The sequence below is a fragment of the Chelon labrosus genome (genome assembly GCF_963514085.1).
Source record: "Chelon labrosus genome assembly, chromosome: 14".
Taxonomy (NCBI): domain Eukaryota; kingdom Metazoa; phylum Chordata; class Actinopteri; order Mugiliformes; family Mugilidae; genus Chelon; species Chelon labrosus.
In genome coordinates, this window is record NC_140347.1 from 17,844,468 (window position 1) to 17,859,682 (window position 15,215).

Sequence of the window (15,215 nt, forward strand, 5' to 3'; positions counted from 1 at the left end):
CAACTTCTATTAATTTTCATTTATTTATTATAAATGTAGGAGAAGGTGATAATATAGTAGACAGGGTGGCATCCAGAGCCTCACATGCATCTCAGGAGCGCAGCGTCCCAGCAGGTCAATGAGGGCTGAGTAGAAGGACATGATGGCATTGCCCATGTGGATAATCTCTCCTTCTTCCTCACCAGACCTGAAACACACACAAAGATGAATATTTTTTTTCTTAAAACACTGGAAATCTTCCTGGAAGCTGCAGATTGCATTCTACAAGGTAGTTCCAGAATAAAATGAGCAACACTGGAGCAGGAGATGGGCAATTTGGTCAGCATCTATAAGTAATGGCTTGGCACAATATGTGATCTCCTTACAGGCCGCTGTGTTATACATATTGATTTTGATCTGCTTCCTGATTCCTCGCCTTACTACAGGCAATAATAAGTTTCGACATTAAAATGCAGCCAGTGTGTTACAGCCTTTGCATGCTGATGAGAGCAGTCAGGGACAAACACATCCAGCGAGCTGGCTGCATTATTGCTTTCTCTTAAACTTCTAACCAGACTAGTACGTCAGTATGATTTACTTACCACATTTCAGCCACAACATTATGGCACGTGAAGTGAATATGACTGATTACCTTGTTATCACGGTACCTGTCAGTGGGTGGGATATATTAAGCAGCAAGTGAACGTTTTGTCCTCAAAGTTGATGTTAGAAGCAGGACAAATGTTGAAGGATGACAGGGTCTTTGACGGGAAGGGACAAATTGAGATGGTGAGACGTCTGGGTCAGAGCATCTACTAAACTGACGCTCTTGTGGAGTGTAGCCGGATCTTAGGGATCAGTGCCGCAATAAAAAATATGGTCCAAAGAAGGAAAAGAAGCGAGGCGAGGCAGTGAGAGTATCATGGGTGGCAATGTAATACAATAGGCACCAGGCATCAGAACTGGAGAAATGGGGGAAATGATCAGAAGGTGGTACTTATCAAAGAAACATCCACATAAATGCAGAGAGCCAGGCTTCCCAGAAGAAGATTACATCGTAATAAGATCATCAGTGTTATTCACTTTTAATGTTGTTATTCAAGACTTTAACAACAATTATCTCTGCAATCTGCATTAGTATTTCAGATTGTTCACAGCACTTTCTGTTTATTTAAAGCAGTTCTTAACTTACTGGCATGTTGCACAGCACTTAGTAAAAATTTGAACATGGAGTCAGATTCAGGGGTGAAAACAGGAATTAAATAAAATTCAATTCTGTACGTGATATAAAATAAAATGCCCTGATGAACTACCGTTAACGTTATTATCATAATTATAGCATTTCCGTTTGTTTACAGCCAAATGCGTCGCGGCGACAGATGACAGATGACAAGTCTGTAAAAATAATAAGTTTAGAACTCAGTAATGGAAAAGCTGGACATGCTTTGAATTGTGTCCAGTACAATTTGAAGTTGCCCATCAAACGATAATGTAAGTTTGCCTATTGCTCCTTAAAGGTGATATTTAGCCTTCTTAACTACCCAATCGTCAATCGACATAATGTAGCATAGTGCATAAGCAGTGTTTTTTATGTTTGGGTACATCTAAAGTAGTTCAATCTGCTGATTCAACCTCAGAGCTATAACCTGGTTTTCCCTCATCCAGGCTTATAAAATGCAATAAACTCAGATCTCAGTAATGTGAGTGTACAATATATCAAATTCATATGGATCCATAAAACTAAAAATTATGCTCGTATAGGAAGACACTTAAGCACAGAGGGAAATCTAATTAAATGTAACTACTCACACAGACAGACAATGGGACACTTAATCACTAGAGACTGCTTCCCAACCTCTGAACGGGTTTTTAGTGTGTCCTGGTGATCAAACAGCTGATTCAGAAGCTTTTAAACACTTTGTTATTAAGAGAACAAGAGCAGGTTTCATACCCTGTCGTTACTACAGCGGGGGTCTTGGGCAGGTCGAGCGCTGGATCCTCAGAAATCTTGATGGCCTCCTTCATGGCAGCCAGCAGACCCTGCCCACCCTCTCCTCTCAGCGCGGGGCCGAAACACTCTGGACGTCTGATCAGCAGCTTCACCACCACGTTGGCATTTTCCTCCACGCTCTCACCTGGTATACAAACACAGCCGACCAAGGGACAGGCATTTACATTAAACTTTCTCGCGCACTGGGTGACGATTTAAATTACCCCCAAAATGCAAGGTCAAAGTCCGAAACCCTGGAGGTGGTATTCAGCTTAAGGGTTGTTACATTTTTTCATCCAGGAAAAGGTGACTAACAATTACTCATGGGAAATTTCTCAGTCTTTGCAACGCCGCAGCAGCAGCAGCAGCTTGGCAGCCTTCCCCGGAAGATCTAATTTCTGCGAATACTGTTTTTCATTTCTCCGCCAATAACAGGGACATTTTTAATCCCTCAATGCACCTATAGACACTACTCACACTTACAGTGGATCACATTGTATACATTAATCATGTTGTGTTCAGTTTTCTACTTAGATTGTCCGTTATAAATGTCATGGTAATTATTGAGTAACACTGAAAGTAAACACTTAATGTGTTTACTGCCCTCTCTGGTTAAGGTTTGCCTGTTTTACATTTGATCACATCCTGCATCATTCACTTTGTTTAAATGGACACTATTTCACTAGTGTTTTTTACTTCTCCTGTCTGTGTTTTAATGTTGTGGCTGATCGGTGTACGTAAAGACTGCTGGAATAAGAATATAATGGTTGTGATCAGAGGCGTACTTTGTTGTATCCCCCAGGGTTAGCTGACACTTCCACGTGAAGGTGAGTGGGACGACAGTGGGTAAGCAAAACAAGCTGGTGACGTGTTCAGCAGACGTACCGTTGCAGAAGACGACGAATCTCAGGAAGGACAGGTAGCGCTCTCCCTCTATGGGGTTCCAGCCGAGGTCAGGGTAACCCTTAGCAACCAGCATGGCGCAGCTCTGAAGACCGCATCCTGCCAGGTATGTCACCACCTACGCACAAACAATTCTGCTTCACTCCTGGGTATTGTAATGGCACACTCTGTCTTTCTGACTCTCGCTGTCATTGGCAGTGCCAGCCTGAAAGCACTTGCTGAGCTGGCTCACCCGGTGTCATTCTGCAACTTTACAGAGGAAACTTGGGTGGCATGATGAAGAGCTTTAATAAGACACCATGTCAGCAAGAGGAATTTGATAATCTTTCTGTAGCTAATATGACTGAGTACGGTATATTGTATGCATTTATCAACATAAGTCTAGACTTACTCCATCTCACTGTCCTTGCACATGTGCTTTTTGATTAAACCCTGTTATTTTTGTAGACAAATATATCTTATTCTCTCCTCTCAGCACGCTATATGTAATTTGATTCAATTGATAATTTTACAGAGCCTGAAATAGAAATAAACACTAAACTTAGTCCATCACATGACAGATTTATCAGCTGCTACAACATGAAATACCTAGAGGTCAAATTGTACAGAATAAACACTGGCTAGTAATCTAATCATCCCGAAACCACAAGGTGCTGAAAAGCTATTACCCGCGGGATGAGCTGTTTAGGTTTAAGTTGTGATTTAATTAATTTATTTATTTTTTTTATTTATTTTTTTTACAGGGAAGAAACAAACCTTCTCCAGATCAGGCTCTTCCAGGGCCAGAGCCAGGCCGTTGTTGTCCATCACTGAAGATGCTGCGACATCCAGCGGAGTGGAGCCCCGCATAGCTTCAGAGGCTAAACACACACACAGACACGTATCACCAGGTAAGCAACCTTTCCATCTGTCTGAATCAGACAACAGGGGGCAGTCTATTAACACGTTACATCCATTTGGACGTTCTTACAGCCTTACACCCTGGGCAGGTCGCCAGTCTATCGCAGGGCTAACACAGAGAGACAACGACCATTCACACTCACACCTACGGCCAATTTAGAATCACCAATTAATGAGCATGTGTTTGGACGGTGGGAGGAAGCCGGAGTACCTGGAGAGAACCCACGCAGACACAGGGAGAACATGCAAACTCCACACAGAAAGGCTCCAGATGGATTCAAACCCAGAACCTTCTTGCTGTGAGGCATCAGTGCTAACCACCGCACCACTGTACCCGCCCATACCAGATATAATAATAATGTGTAAATTAGCCAACAGCTGACCTTTACTGAAATCATTGAAACGGTTTAAATATTTCTACTCGATGGATAACAAAATATTATATTCTATTTGTAACAAACGGAAATAACCACTGAACTAAATCAATATATTGACGAAAACCTATGCAAATAATTATCCTTATCCCTATCTCACAAAAATTGCATGCAAACTTTCCGGCATTCAAGTTAATCAGTGCATTCCCTGCCTACATTCAAGCATCCGTTCCCAGTGGGCGCCTTTTCTCAGAATAATTGCACACACTTCCATTTGGGATAATTAGCACTGAAGACAACAAAAATAAAACCTGCCAACATGCTCACATCGACAGCATGTGATTTATAAATAAGCGAATATCAAATGGTGTCACGGTGGGCACCACAACTGTTGTGCTTGCATTCATCTGTCCTCCCCAGACCACGTGAGCCTCTCTTCTTTCACTGACAGGAGCTTTAGTTTAAAGCAGTGACTCATCAGCCCTTCCCTGCAATCCTAAATCACCCCGTGCCTCATTGTCCTCCTGCCCACCGTCATTCTTCTCTGTCTGTCAGCCGCCTCCCCTCTCTGCCCCTGTCAATCTCAACTTAATATCCTGGCATTTCTGAATTACAGCCTGCTACTCTTCCTCACCAGCTGCCTGTCATAATGTCGGTGATAAGCCCGAGTCTGCACTTCAATTAGCTGAAAAGAACTCTTACATTTTCTGTCGTTTTGGTAGAAGCTAGAGGGAATTTTGGAGTGGCAAGGTATCCCCGTTAAACCTGTTTTCTCCTCAGCAGGATGTACTAGAAAAGCAGTAAGGTGACTGAGTCAGGATTAGATCGCCTCACTCCACCATTTCTTACCCAGTCCGACGCTGCTGTTCTCCAGCAGGTAGCTCAGGTGGTCAAACATGGCTTTCTGGTTCTGGCGGCTAATACGACAGAAATAGCACAGGAAACGACAGCAGCTGGCCACCATCTTGGGGAAGGCAATTTCCTAAGGAAGAAGAAACAGACACATGATGCTCTGTTTTTCATGTGAAAGTGACCGACACCCATACTGTAAATACTCACCGTACGAATGGAAATAAATAACACATGACCCAATCTGCAGCCGTTTGGAGACACAAGAGTATATTTTTGAAGGTAAAATCTTAGCAGTTTGCAGGAGCTCAGGAAGACGTATTTTAGTGTCACATGTCTGGTTCTAATAAAGGTCTCCCAGAACGTTTGTCACGGTGTCAATAAATAAAATTTATTTTCTGTTAAAACAACAACAGGAAAATAATTTCACCTTCACCACCCTTTTGCGTTTAATGCTATTACATCTGTGTCATCCTCATTTTTCTAAGTTCTGTTATGGACCCAGTCCAAGCTTCAGTCTGAGAATAAATCAGTCACTTCGTCTGTGCCAGAAAAGCTACGGGAGGAAGGGACAAACACCGGCAACAGAGGAAATCCTCATCTTACTATCAGTAAATTACAATAAAAAAAAACAATGCACGGAGAGAAAATCACACTTATCAGATGACTGTTGAACTTTCAATCAAGCCAAATGCTTCCAACTCTAAAAAGAGATCTGTCATGCTTTTTGAAAGCCAAAGCAATTTCACCTTGTGAATGTGCAGCTTCTGATAAGCAGTCGTTGGTGTTAATACTAAATGTGTTGGGAATAAATATATATTTTATTAAAGTCTGGGTTGAAAAATAGAGAAACTATTCTTAAGCATTTGCTTTACTATCTAAATCCTGATCAAATCCATGACTAGCAAGTCCGTAAACCAAATAAATCATGGTTTGATATACTACAGCACCCTGCGTCAACTGGGACAACATCAGAGATAATCAAAGAGTAAATATTATAAACCTGATCTACACTTAAGAGCTGCGCTGCTGCCACTTTATATGGCCACGGTAAGCTCAGTGCACAGATCAAGTGGCAGCAAACTGCTTTGGAATGTATGTCTGAGGCTGTGTGATCACACCGAGTCAGACACGAAGGCCTGAATGTCTCCCTGAGGTCCGTCTGTCTGAGGTTCACACTTGGCATCGGCCGCAGCATTAAATCACATGCAACTCTTCCAGCTTCTGTCAGCACTACCCAAAAAGGACAGGTCTGAATGGCCTCCTCTCACCCTTCTCATGCCATCCTGAGGCCCCTTCACTCCTCTCTCCTCTCCATTACCCTTGTGGTTTTTCTGGGTATTAGGCAGTTGGTCTTGGCTCACATAAACCTCTTACAATAAAATTTGCTTTTCTGAGATTAGTACACCACCCACTGAGAAAGATTCTATACCTAACTCAGAAACTAAGAGTACATTTAACATATTTGTGCATTTACCTTCTAATAAAGACTTGTTAAATTTAGTTTAAAGACTAGGTTGAACCAAAAAATTAATTATAAACCATAATGATGTGCTAGTCCCAGTTCCCTAAATCTGACAATTTGCTGCTTCCTGTCTCATATATTGTTAAATTGGAAAGTGTTTGGAATATGGACTGAGTTTGGAACAGCCGATCTGAGGACCTTACTTTTGGCTCTCAGAAGCTGTGATGGGCATTTGTGGTAGAAACAATGATTAGTTGAAAGTCCCTAGTTAAAAGTGGCCACCTAGCTTTGGAGTAAAGACCATTTGAGGGGGCAAGATTATGATTTAGAAACTTGAAATTAAGCTCCTGAGGTCAAAATACAGGTAAACTTTAGAATTTCTTACAAATGTTCACTGGTTTCAGTTCAAATTAGGCTAAATCTTTAGGTCAGCATGGAGGGAAACACAAGAGATGCTCGTAACAAAAGGAACATCAACTGTTCCAGCGCAGTGGAGCAATCTCATGTGATCAAAAGCTCCAGAATATGGATGTAAGTAGATTTTTAGCTCAGACTGTCAACTCCAGAGAGTGGTCAGTTAAAGAACTGGTAGTGATCATGGCAAATCTGTTTTAAGCATTACTTACCTGTGACTTGTCTCCACCCAGCACGTTGACCATGACCTCCATGACGGTCTCGTGCATTCCCAACACTCTCATCAGATTGGGATGTTGGTAGAAAACCTTATTGTTCATGATGTCGCTGGGAACACAAGGAAGAGATTTCTGGATGTTAGAGTGTTGGACATTTAAACAATGGCTACATATCTACCAACATTGAGCCTGATTGTTGCCTACATATATTTTCACAATGTGTAATGGGGAAAATTTCATAAAACAAAGAGAGCTGTTGCTGCGTGTGTAGCGTCGCAGTCTCTTACCCGAGTCCATCAATCATGAGCTTCTCCTCCTCTTTGCCCATGCGCACCGACAGCAGGGACCTGATTTGACCCAGGGACGCCAGCAGGTTAATAGCATCCTGCACGGATGCAGCACTGATGGTATAGGATTTCTTCATGGCCCGGAGCAGTTCACCGATGCCATCATACTGCCTCCTCAGCAGGCTGAACATCACTCTGACCAGCTGTGGGTCCTGGATGTGAGACTCCTGAGCCCAGCTGGTTATGGTTTGGGAGATGAGCTCCTTCAGGTTGGCTGCAGGAGAGAGAATTCAACATCCCCAAAGGTGAATAATGGCACAACGAGTAGTAAAGTTAAAGGTGATCTACTACTGTCAGAGTCTAATAGTGTCTCCACGTCTGACCACAACACCCAGACCTGCAAAACACTGCAACACAGGTAGTTAATGTGTTGCTGTGCAGCCACGACACTATCATTTTTAACTCCTTCGCAACAGCCAGATCTGACAGAATTATTAGCAAGTACTCATAGGAAGTCATCACCAGATAAACATACTGGGAATGTGATTCAACCAGGGTTCACTTTATAAACCATATTAACTAGTATTAGAATGATAAACTGAAAAGACAATACAATTAAACTTGGATAATCTGATCAGAGGCCCATGGGCAGATCAAGATGTTCGCCAACAGAGCCAAGATTCTCTAAGAAAAATGGAGTCTGGAGTAAAATAAAGTTGTATGTTGTACTAATGTCTGACTGGCTATGAAGTCCGGAAGTGCAGTTCGTCATGTGTGCAACCCTTCTCACCCATCCTGCCTCATAAAGAAAAACATTAACTCAGCAACAAACCCTGACTCTAAAATGTTGACTGATTTCTAAGCTAATAACAGGTACAGAAATAAAATCTCCCCTAAACTTTCTTCCATCCTGTAGAAAGCAGACTTATCAAAGCTCAGGGAACAATTGACCTTCATTGGTGTTCTAACAAATGACTTGGGAGAAAAAGACTTCAACGATTTCCAAAGATTGTTGAGAAACATCTGTGGTGTCTGTTCCCAGGACACCCCAAAAAGTTTCCTCATTAAGAAAGTGTTTCTCTCATCTATTTTATCCGCATCTGTAGCACAACAGAGCCTATAGAGATGACCAATTAAACTGAAGGCAGGAGAGAGGGGTATTTTTTAAGCTGTAAAGTCTAGTTGAGCCTTTGAAACGTCATCTTTCTGCGAGTTCTCATCAAACTTTAATCTCACAGATGATAAGCAACAATAATTCGAGGCACAGCAACAGAGAAACCCAATGACCTGGAGTGATAAGTATTGAAGGCAGCAGCTAAACGTTGCGTCTCTACAAATGATAGCATTGCTATTCCAAAGCGATCGCTGAACTTTGAATGTTCAAGTCAAACAGTACCACATCTGTGGCAAACAAAGGGTCAGATTTGAGCAGAATCCCAATGAGAGAGTAGACAGAAACAAGGAGAGAGAGGTAGTCAGCTGCCCTGAAGGTGAACACAGACTCACATCTGCTCGGCATCATATACACCATCAAGCGGCGCCTCATAAGGGAGTCGTCACAAAAAAAAAAAAACTACACTGTCTGCAAGCTAATGTGCAAATGACCACACTAAGCCAGCTCGCTATCATTTCTAATTCAGTTTTATAGCTGCTCACAGATCAGCATGAGTGGGTCACCTCTCTAAGTCACCTGGTTGAGTGGGCGTCCCATAAACTGAGGCTACAGCTCTATCTGCACTGGCGAAGATGTGACACCAGCCTGCACCCTTTGCTGCATCTCAAACCATATCTCTCCCATTACAACTAACCAATAAAGGCACAAAAGTAAAAAAAAAAACACAGCTGCATTGTCTGCCTTAATCTGCAGGGTTAAATTCATCACTGTACTATCTTTCTAATTTATTTTTAGATGTTGTAGGAGTTACACTTACCAGGACAACAATCTCCATTATCATCAAAATGTAATCAAGTGTTCCAAAGTCAGCTAAAACTTATAATTATTGCACTGTGCACATAATTCACTGAGTCTTTAGAAAACTTAAAAAACAAAAACAAAAAAAAAGCAAAAAGAATAATAGAGCTGCTTATCGAGCATTGAACAGCAGACGGAATGAGGATTAATTGTTATCATAGCTTTTGTGCAGACTCACCAATACGTAGCTATGAAAAGACAATCTACAAATCAATTTTTGTTTTTTCACAGACCACAAAGCTCCACGCTGCATAATCAACACCAGGCTATCGTTCATATGAAAGGTTAGCTGTTCATTAAAGGAGTTAGACACATCTTGCATATCTTACGATAATGACTTCCATCCCAAAAGGGGTTTTATTCACTTAGTGGCAGCTAAATAACATTTACATGCTGGAAAATAATAACGGCATTAACATTAATAGGAAAGAAGAGGAGCAAGTTGTACACCCAACACATCATTCAATCAGACTACTACAATGTGATGTAGAAAATGTAATGTAGGTCTGTCAGAATCATCTTGAATCACATCATCTGTCTATTTATAAGGGACCTTTAATAATGCAGGCTAGGTGTGGGAGGCTGGAGTAAGGCATTAAAATTTATAGCGGGGAGGCCTGCAGAATCGGCTGTCCATTCCTCTTCTATTATTTGAAACCGAACAAAACCACACTGTGCTTTCAGCAAAGGGCAGCAGACAAGAATATTGAAACCATTCAACCTAGGTTAAAGTGGAAAAAAAAAAAGAAAAAGAGTCAGAAGTAGTGAGAAACTTAGTTTTAAAACAAACGTACTATGTGTTAAGTTTGTTTTTGCGTTTTACAACATAGATAAAATAAATTGGATATTGATTCGATGGCAGTCATGCGCGCGGACCATCTGGCGTGAAGCTTGGTTTATACTTCTGCTATGAATCTACGCAGAGCTCACGTCATAGCGTGTGTGGGTGGTCTACCTTGCTGTTATTCAAAGCTGTGCGCTGGTTAGTTGCCATCTCTCTTTAGTGACAAAGCCTAAAGGCTAGTCAAAGGCTAGCTAACTGTGTTGAGTACTACAAACAATTGATGCTAAGTGAAGAATGTCGGAGTTTGAGATAAATTCAAATCAACAGTTTCTTTGACTGAGATCATTCATTAATTTTCTGCGACCGCTTGTCCTGTGGAGGGTTGCAGGTGGGCTGGATCCCAGCTGTCATTGGGCGAGAGGCGGGGTCCACCCTGGACAGGTCTCCAGTCTATCGCAGGGCTAACACAGAGAGACAGGCCATTATTGCTACGGCCAATTTAGAATCAATTAACCTAAGGAGCATGTCTTTGGACGGTGGGAGGAAGTCGGAGTAGGGAACCCACCCAGACACAGAGAGAACATGCAAACTCCACACAGAAAGGCCCCAGTCGGCCTGATTCGAACCCAGGACCATCTTGCTGTGAGGCATCAGTGCTAACCACCACACCACTGTGCCGTCCTGACTGAAACCAATGCAACTCAAAAAAAGAAGACATCAGAGTAGGTCGGTGTTTAGAAGCAAACATTAATTTTCTATGAGAGATGCGGATGAGGAAATGAGTTTTGGACAAATCAAAGTTGCTGAGGTCTGCATCGCTTTGGCGCGTAGTGGCATTTCGGTGTAGGCTACTCTGTACCTGCAGTCACAACCTGTCTAGCCTTAAATAATGCATCACCATGAAGATGGCTGAACTGACATTACAATTTATCCTCTGATGTCCGTAGAAAATTAAAAGAGCTTTTGAAATGCTGAAAACTCTAATTTGGTTAATGTGGTCACTGTGTCATTTTTGAAATGACTAAATTCTCCATAGTTTCAGAGACTCAACTGGATAATATACAATTTAACTTAATAGTTGTGCTACAGGATGTCTAGAAACTATGGATAAAACGTACATTTGTATGTTAATAGGCCATTTGTGACAGTACTTACTAGGAGCAGCCTGTTCTGTCTCTGTGGGTTCCGCCTCTGTCTTCTGAGGTGGGCCCTTGATCTTGTAGAGCAAAGCGAGGAGTCGGCCTTTGATCGACGTGTCCTGCTCTTCCTCTTCCTCCTCCACTGGAATTCCTGCAAGAGAAAACACTTTTCTGTCAGACACACAACTGTTTTAAGATGTTACACTCTCTGATGAAACGTGTTAAGAATGAGTAAGTTACAGTAAATACACTTTGTGACCAAAAATACATTTAGAATGAACCTAAACTGAAATGTTTTGATGTCTATCAATGGCAATGCTAGATATCTGTGTGCACATTTTATCATCTGATTAAGCAGCTGGACTCTACCACAGTGCAGTCGCAGTTCCTCATGGAAGGAGTTGAGCTCCTCCTGGATTTCCTCGGGGCAGGGACAGTCCTCCCCGGCACTGAAGTTCAACAGGATGTTAATCTACAGGAAAAAGACAAAGAGCAACCGAAGAGGAGACAGTTAGGAAGGGGATCCTAGAATGTGTTTCAGAGAATAAGGGATGAAGAGAACAGAGGGGAAAATGAGAAAAAGGGGTGACAGAGGGTGAGACACGGTGCAGTAAGTGCTCACACAGGCTATTTGGGGAGTGTCTGTCTGATTGATGCAGACAGAAGTAGTTTGAAACATTTTACACCTAGTCACAAGTAAAACTTTAAACATTAAACCATTTCCCATCACACATCACAGAAAAGCCTTAACGGACACGGCATCCACAGTATCCACAAATCTGCTCAGCTTGCTGCTTTGCTGTATATGCCCACGAGCTAACTATAAAACACTAAATATAAATGTGATGCTTCCCCAGGCTAAGCAAAGGCAGAGTCCAGTCCAGGCTATTCCGATGTCTATTTCTGGCAGAGCATTTTAATAAACCATGGGAAGAACATGCAGCGATGGCGGAGAACGTTACCTACAGCAAGCACCTGCTGCTGACCACCACTACTCATTTTTCAGGGATCAGAGTCTCGCTGCAGGCGTGTGCTTATTTGCAAGGTTTTACACCTCAGAGGAAGGCGATTAAATCTTTTGAACACAAATGCTTTGTAGTCAAAACGTGGCTCACTGTCTGACTGCTGCATTGCATTCAAGAACACCGCCACAGGGCAAACAATGCTTTACCATCTCCTCCTCTCTATTGTGGCTCAGACAGACTAAAAGACAAATGGGTGCTAAATGGGACCTATTCTTTAGGTGCAGAGATCTGAGCCCCTGATGGGTTATTACACACAGAGAAAAAACACTTGAGGCGTAACCAGGGAGAGCGCAATTGTGATCTGTGAATATGCTTTGGTTTGTGTCAGAGTGAGCCACTTAGCAGTAAGGTCCAATAGTTAATCACACAGTCTCGACAAAAGCAGCCTCTAGCTACGCACCAGTGATTCTTGTGTAGTATACAGTAAGTATGCAGTGCATGTATACGAGATGCAATAGTGGAGCTCACAATTCAAAACAACGGGTACATTCACATGGACTATATTTCTTTAAACAAAATCACCTGATTAGATATTCCACTGTAACCGTTTACATTGACTCCGAATAAAATTATTTGAAAAGACACGTGTGTTTACATGCTTCATTACAGACAGTCGACTCTGCTGTGAATTTAACAGAGGAAGAAGAAGCCACACTTAGTCCATTCAGTGGAACCAGAGAGACAAATTCACATCATGTGATAATATTTTCCTACTGAGCGTACTGCATTGTGAAAGCCCCTCTCAGTTTTATTGAAAATTCCTCCCAGTCCGTTCAGACTGAGGTTCTGATTGGCCTGTTATTCAAACTATTAGCTGAATACTAGTGTTCAATGGAACAGTAACACCGACACAATCTATAAAAAGGGGCTGCAGAGGCTGCATTTTATGCGCAAATTACGACAATTTAGAGTGGATAGGGATATGATGTTACTTTTCTATCACTCATTTGTGGAGAGCATGCTACTTTTTTGTTGTGTTGCCTGGTATTTCTCCTTGTCTGTGACCAATAAAAACAAACTGAGCAAGATAGTCAACATGGCCAGCAAGGTTGCGGGGCAAAAACTAGACAGTATGGCTGTGACCTGTGAAAGAAGGGTAGTGAAGAAAGGTCAAGCAATAAATGAAGATCTGTCACATCCCCTACACCAGGCATATGAGGTGTTGCCATCAGGGAGGAGGTTCAGGTCACCTTCTTTCCAAACAAATCGAGCCAGTCGGTCATTCATTCCAACCAGTATTACACTGATGAACAAGAAGTTACCTGTAGGACAGCACTTTAAATAGCACCATGCACTTTCTTTCCAGCTGGACTGTCACAGTATGCACAACTGCACTTTATTATCCTGTTTATGTGTAGTGGGGTCTGTGTCTTCTGTCCAGATGTTGTGAATGTGTGGGGGTATGGTAGGGTGGGGGTGGTTGGGGTGAGGGAAATTCTGTTGTATATTCTGTCTTGTATTTCGTCTTGTCTGTCTTACTGTCTTTGTATAAATGTATCAGATGTACTGTATGGCACAGAACAATTTTCCGCATAGGACAAATAAATCCATCCATCCATATAAATATAGCCAATGTTTTTCAGCTGTACATTTTTCTGCTCACAATCTAATTTGCACCAAAGTTACTGTTTAAGTAAAAAAAAAAAACATCTGTCATTTGGACTTAAATATTGCTATATTTGCTATATTTCCAGGTTTTGTCCACTTCTCATAAGACTGTCCTTCCAGTCTACTTGGATGACCACTCCTCTGATGACTTAATACAAACATGAAAATCTGACCTCTCAAGATGAAAAGCTGTAGCACCTGTTGTGAAAGTAATTAAATCCTTCGGGGGATCATTTTGGTCTGAGAGGTCAAGACAGCACTTCACGCTGCTCCGTTGTCTGGGCTGATTAATGGTTCAAGCATCATCTACTGTATAAAACTAGCCGGTGTATTCTTGCGGTTTCAATATATTCCACGACCTTGCAAACACTCTTAAGGCTGACTTACAGGTAAGTACTTTGATGTCTTTCGCAATGCATCCAGGGCTATCTCTTACCTTGAAAATGAAAAAGTTGAACATTGTGTCACATGAATCGTGCCTTTGGGAAGAATCACAATTTCCTGCTCTTAAATGCCAGGAGTTTATCTCTCGCTACACGACCAACTTGATCCAAGTTCAATTTAGCGACACATATGGCCCAGTCAATTAAAAACTAAAAGGCACCCAGAGAAGTACCAGGTAGTGGTGGATTTTTACCCTGAGATCTACGAGATCCTTCTGGGGTTTTGTTCAAATATACCCAAAACCACCTTGAGCATAAATTACATCTGGGTTGTAACAATTTCTCGCGCACTAACTCCGCTGTAACTTACCTGCTCCTGTGGGGGCGAGCGAAACTCTTTGGTCTTCTTGGCAGTGACGGCGGCAGACATGTTGAAAGCCAGCATTAGCTCGTTATAGCGGAACTTCTGATTGTACTGCAGCTTGGAGACGAATCTGTCAGAGAAGGAGACGATGGATTCGATGCGGTGCTTCAGCTCACAGTCGCAGAAGTAGTGCAGCAGCTCACACATCTAGGGACAGGGACAGAAATCCAGAAAGATTAAAGATGTTTCTTTTTGTCTTTATCGTTTGGTGTTGATTATTTCTGACTGTCGCATATTACTTCCATTTCCCACAGATTATGTGCTTTCACCATCCATAAGTTTATTACATTTTAATGTTTGAAGCATTGTGATGTTTTTGTCATCAACGGAACGAAAACATTAGTATTAAGCCACAACATTCCTTTACACTCATGCAGTCACTTCTTGGCAAGTGATAAATCATAAAAGCTCTCAAGTGCTGACAAATGAGGAACAAGTGTACCAAATCGAATCAAGCCAAATAGGAGATGAGTAAAATTTTATTAAAAACGCTGGCAGAAA

General features: G+C 42.0%; 1 protein-coding gene across 1 annotated transcript in view; it reads right to left on the reverse strand.

The window, feature by feature from the left end:
• ryr3 (ryanodine receptor 3) overlaps positions 1–15,215 on the reverse strand; it is a gene marked incomplete at its 5' end in the record, with an annotated part of 108,795 nt that overhangs the window by 38,661 nt on the left and 54,919 nt on the right. The window contains 10 exon segments of the mRNA XM_084560095.1: positions 85–187; positions 1,931–2,114; positions 2,855–2,990; positions 3,629–3,732; positions 4,996–5,125; positions 7,087–7,201; positions 7,380–7,653; positions 11,291–11,425; positions 11,644–11,746; positions 14,661–14,861. Of these exon segments, the coding sequence (XP_084416221.1) occupies positions 85–187; positions 1,931–2,114; positions 2,855–2,990; positions 3,629–3,732; positions 4,996–5,125; positions 7,087–7,201; positions 7,380–7,653; positions 11,291–11,425; positions 11,644–11,746; positions 14,661–14,861 (1,485 nt within the window).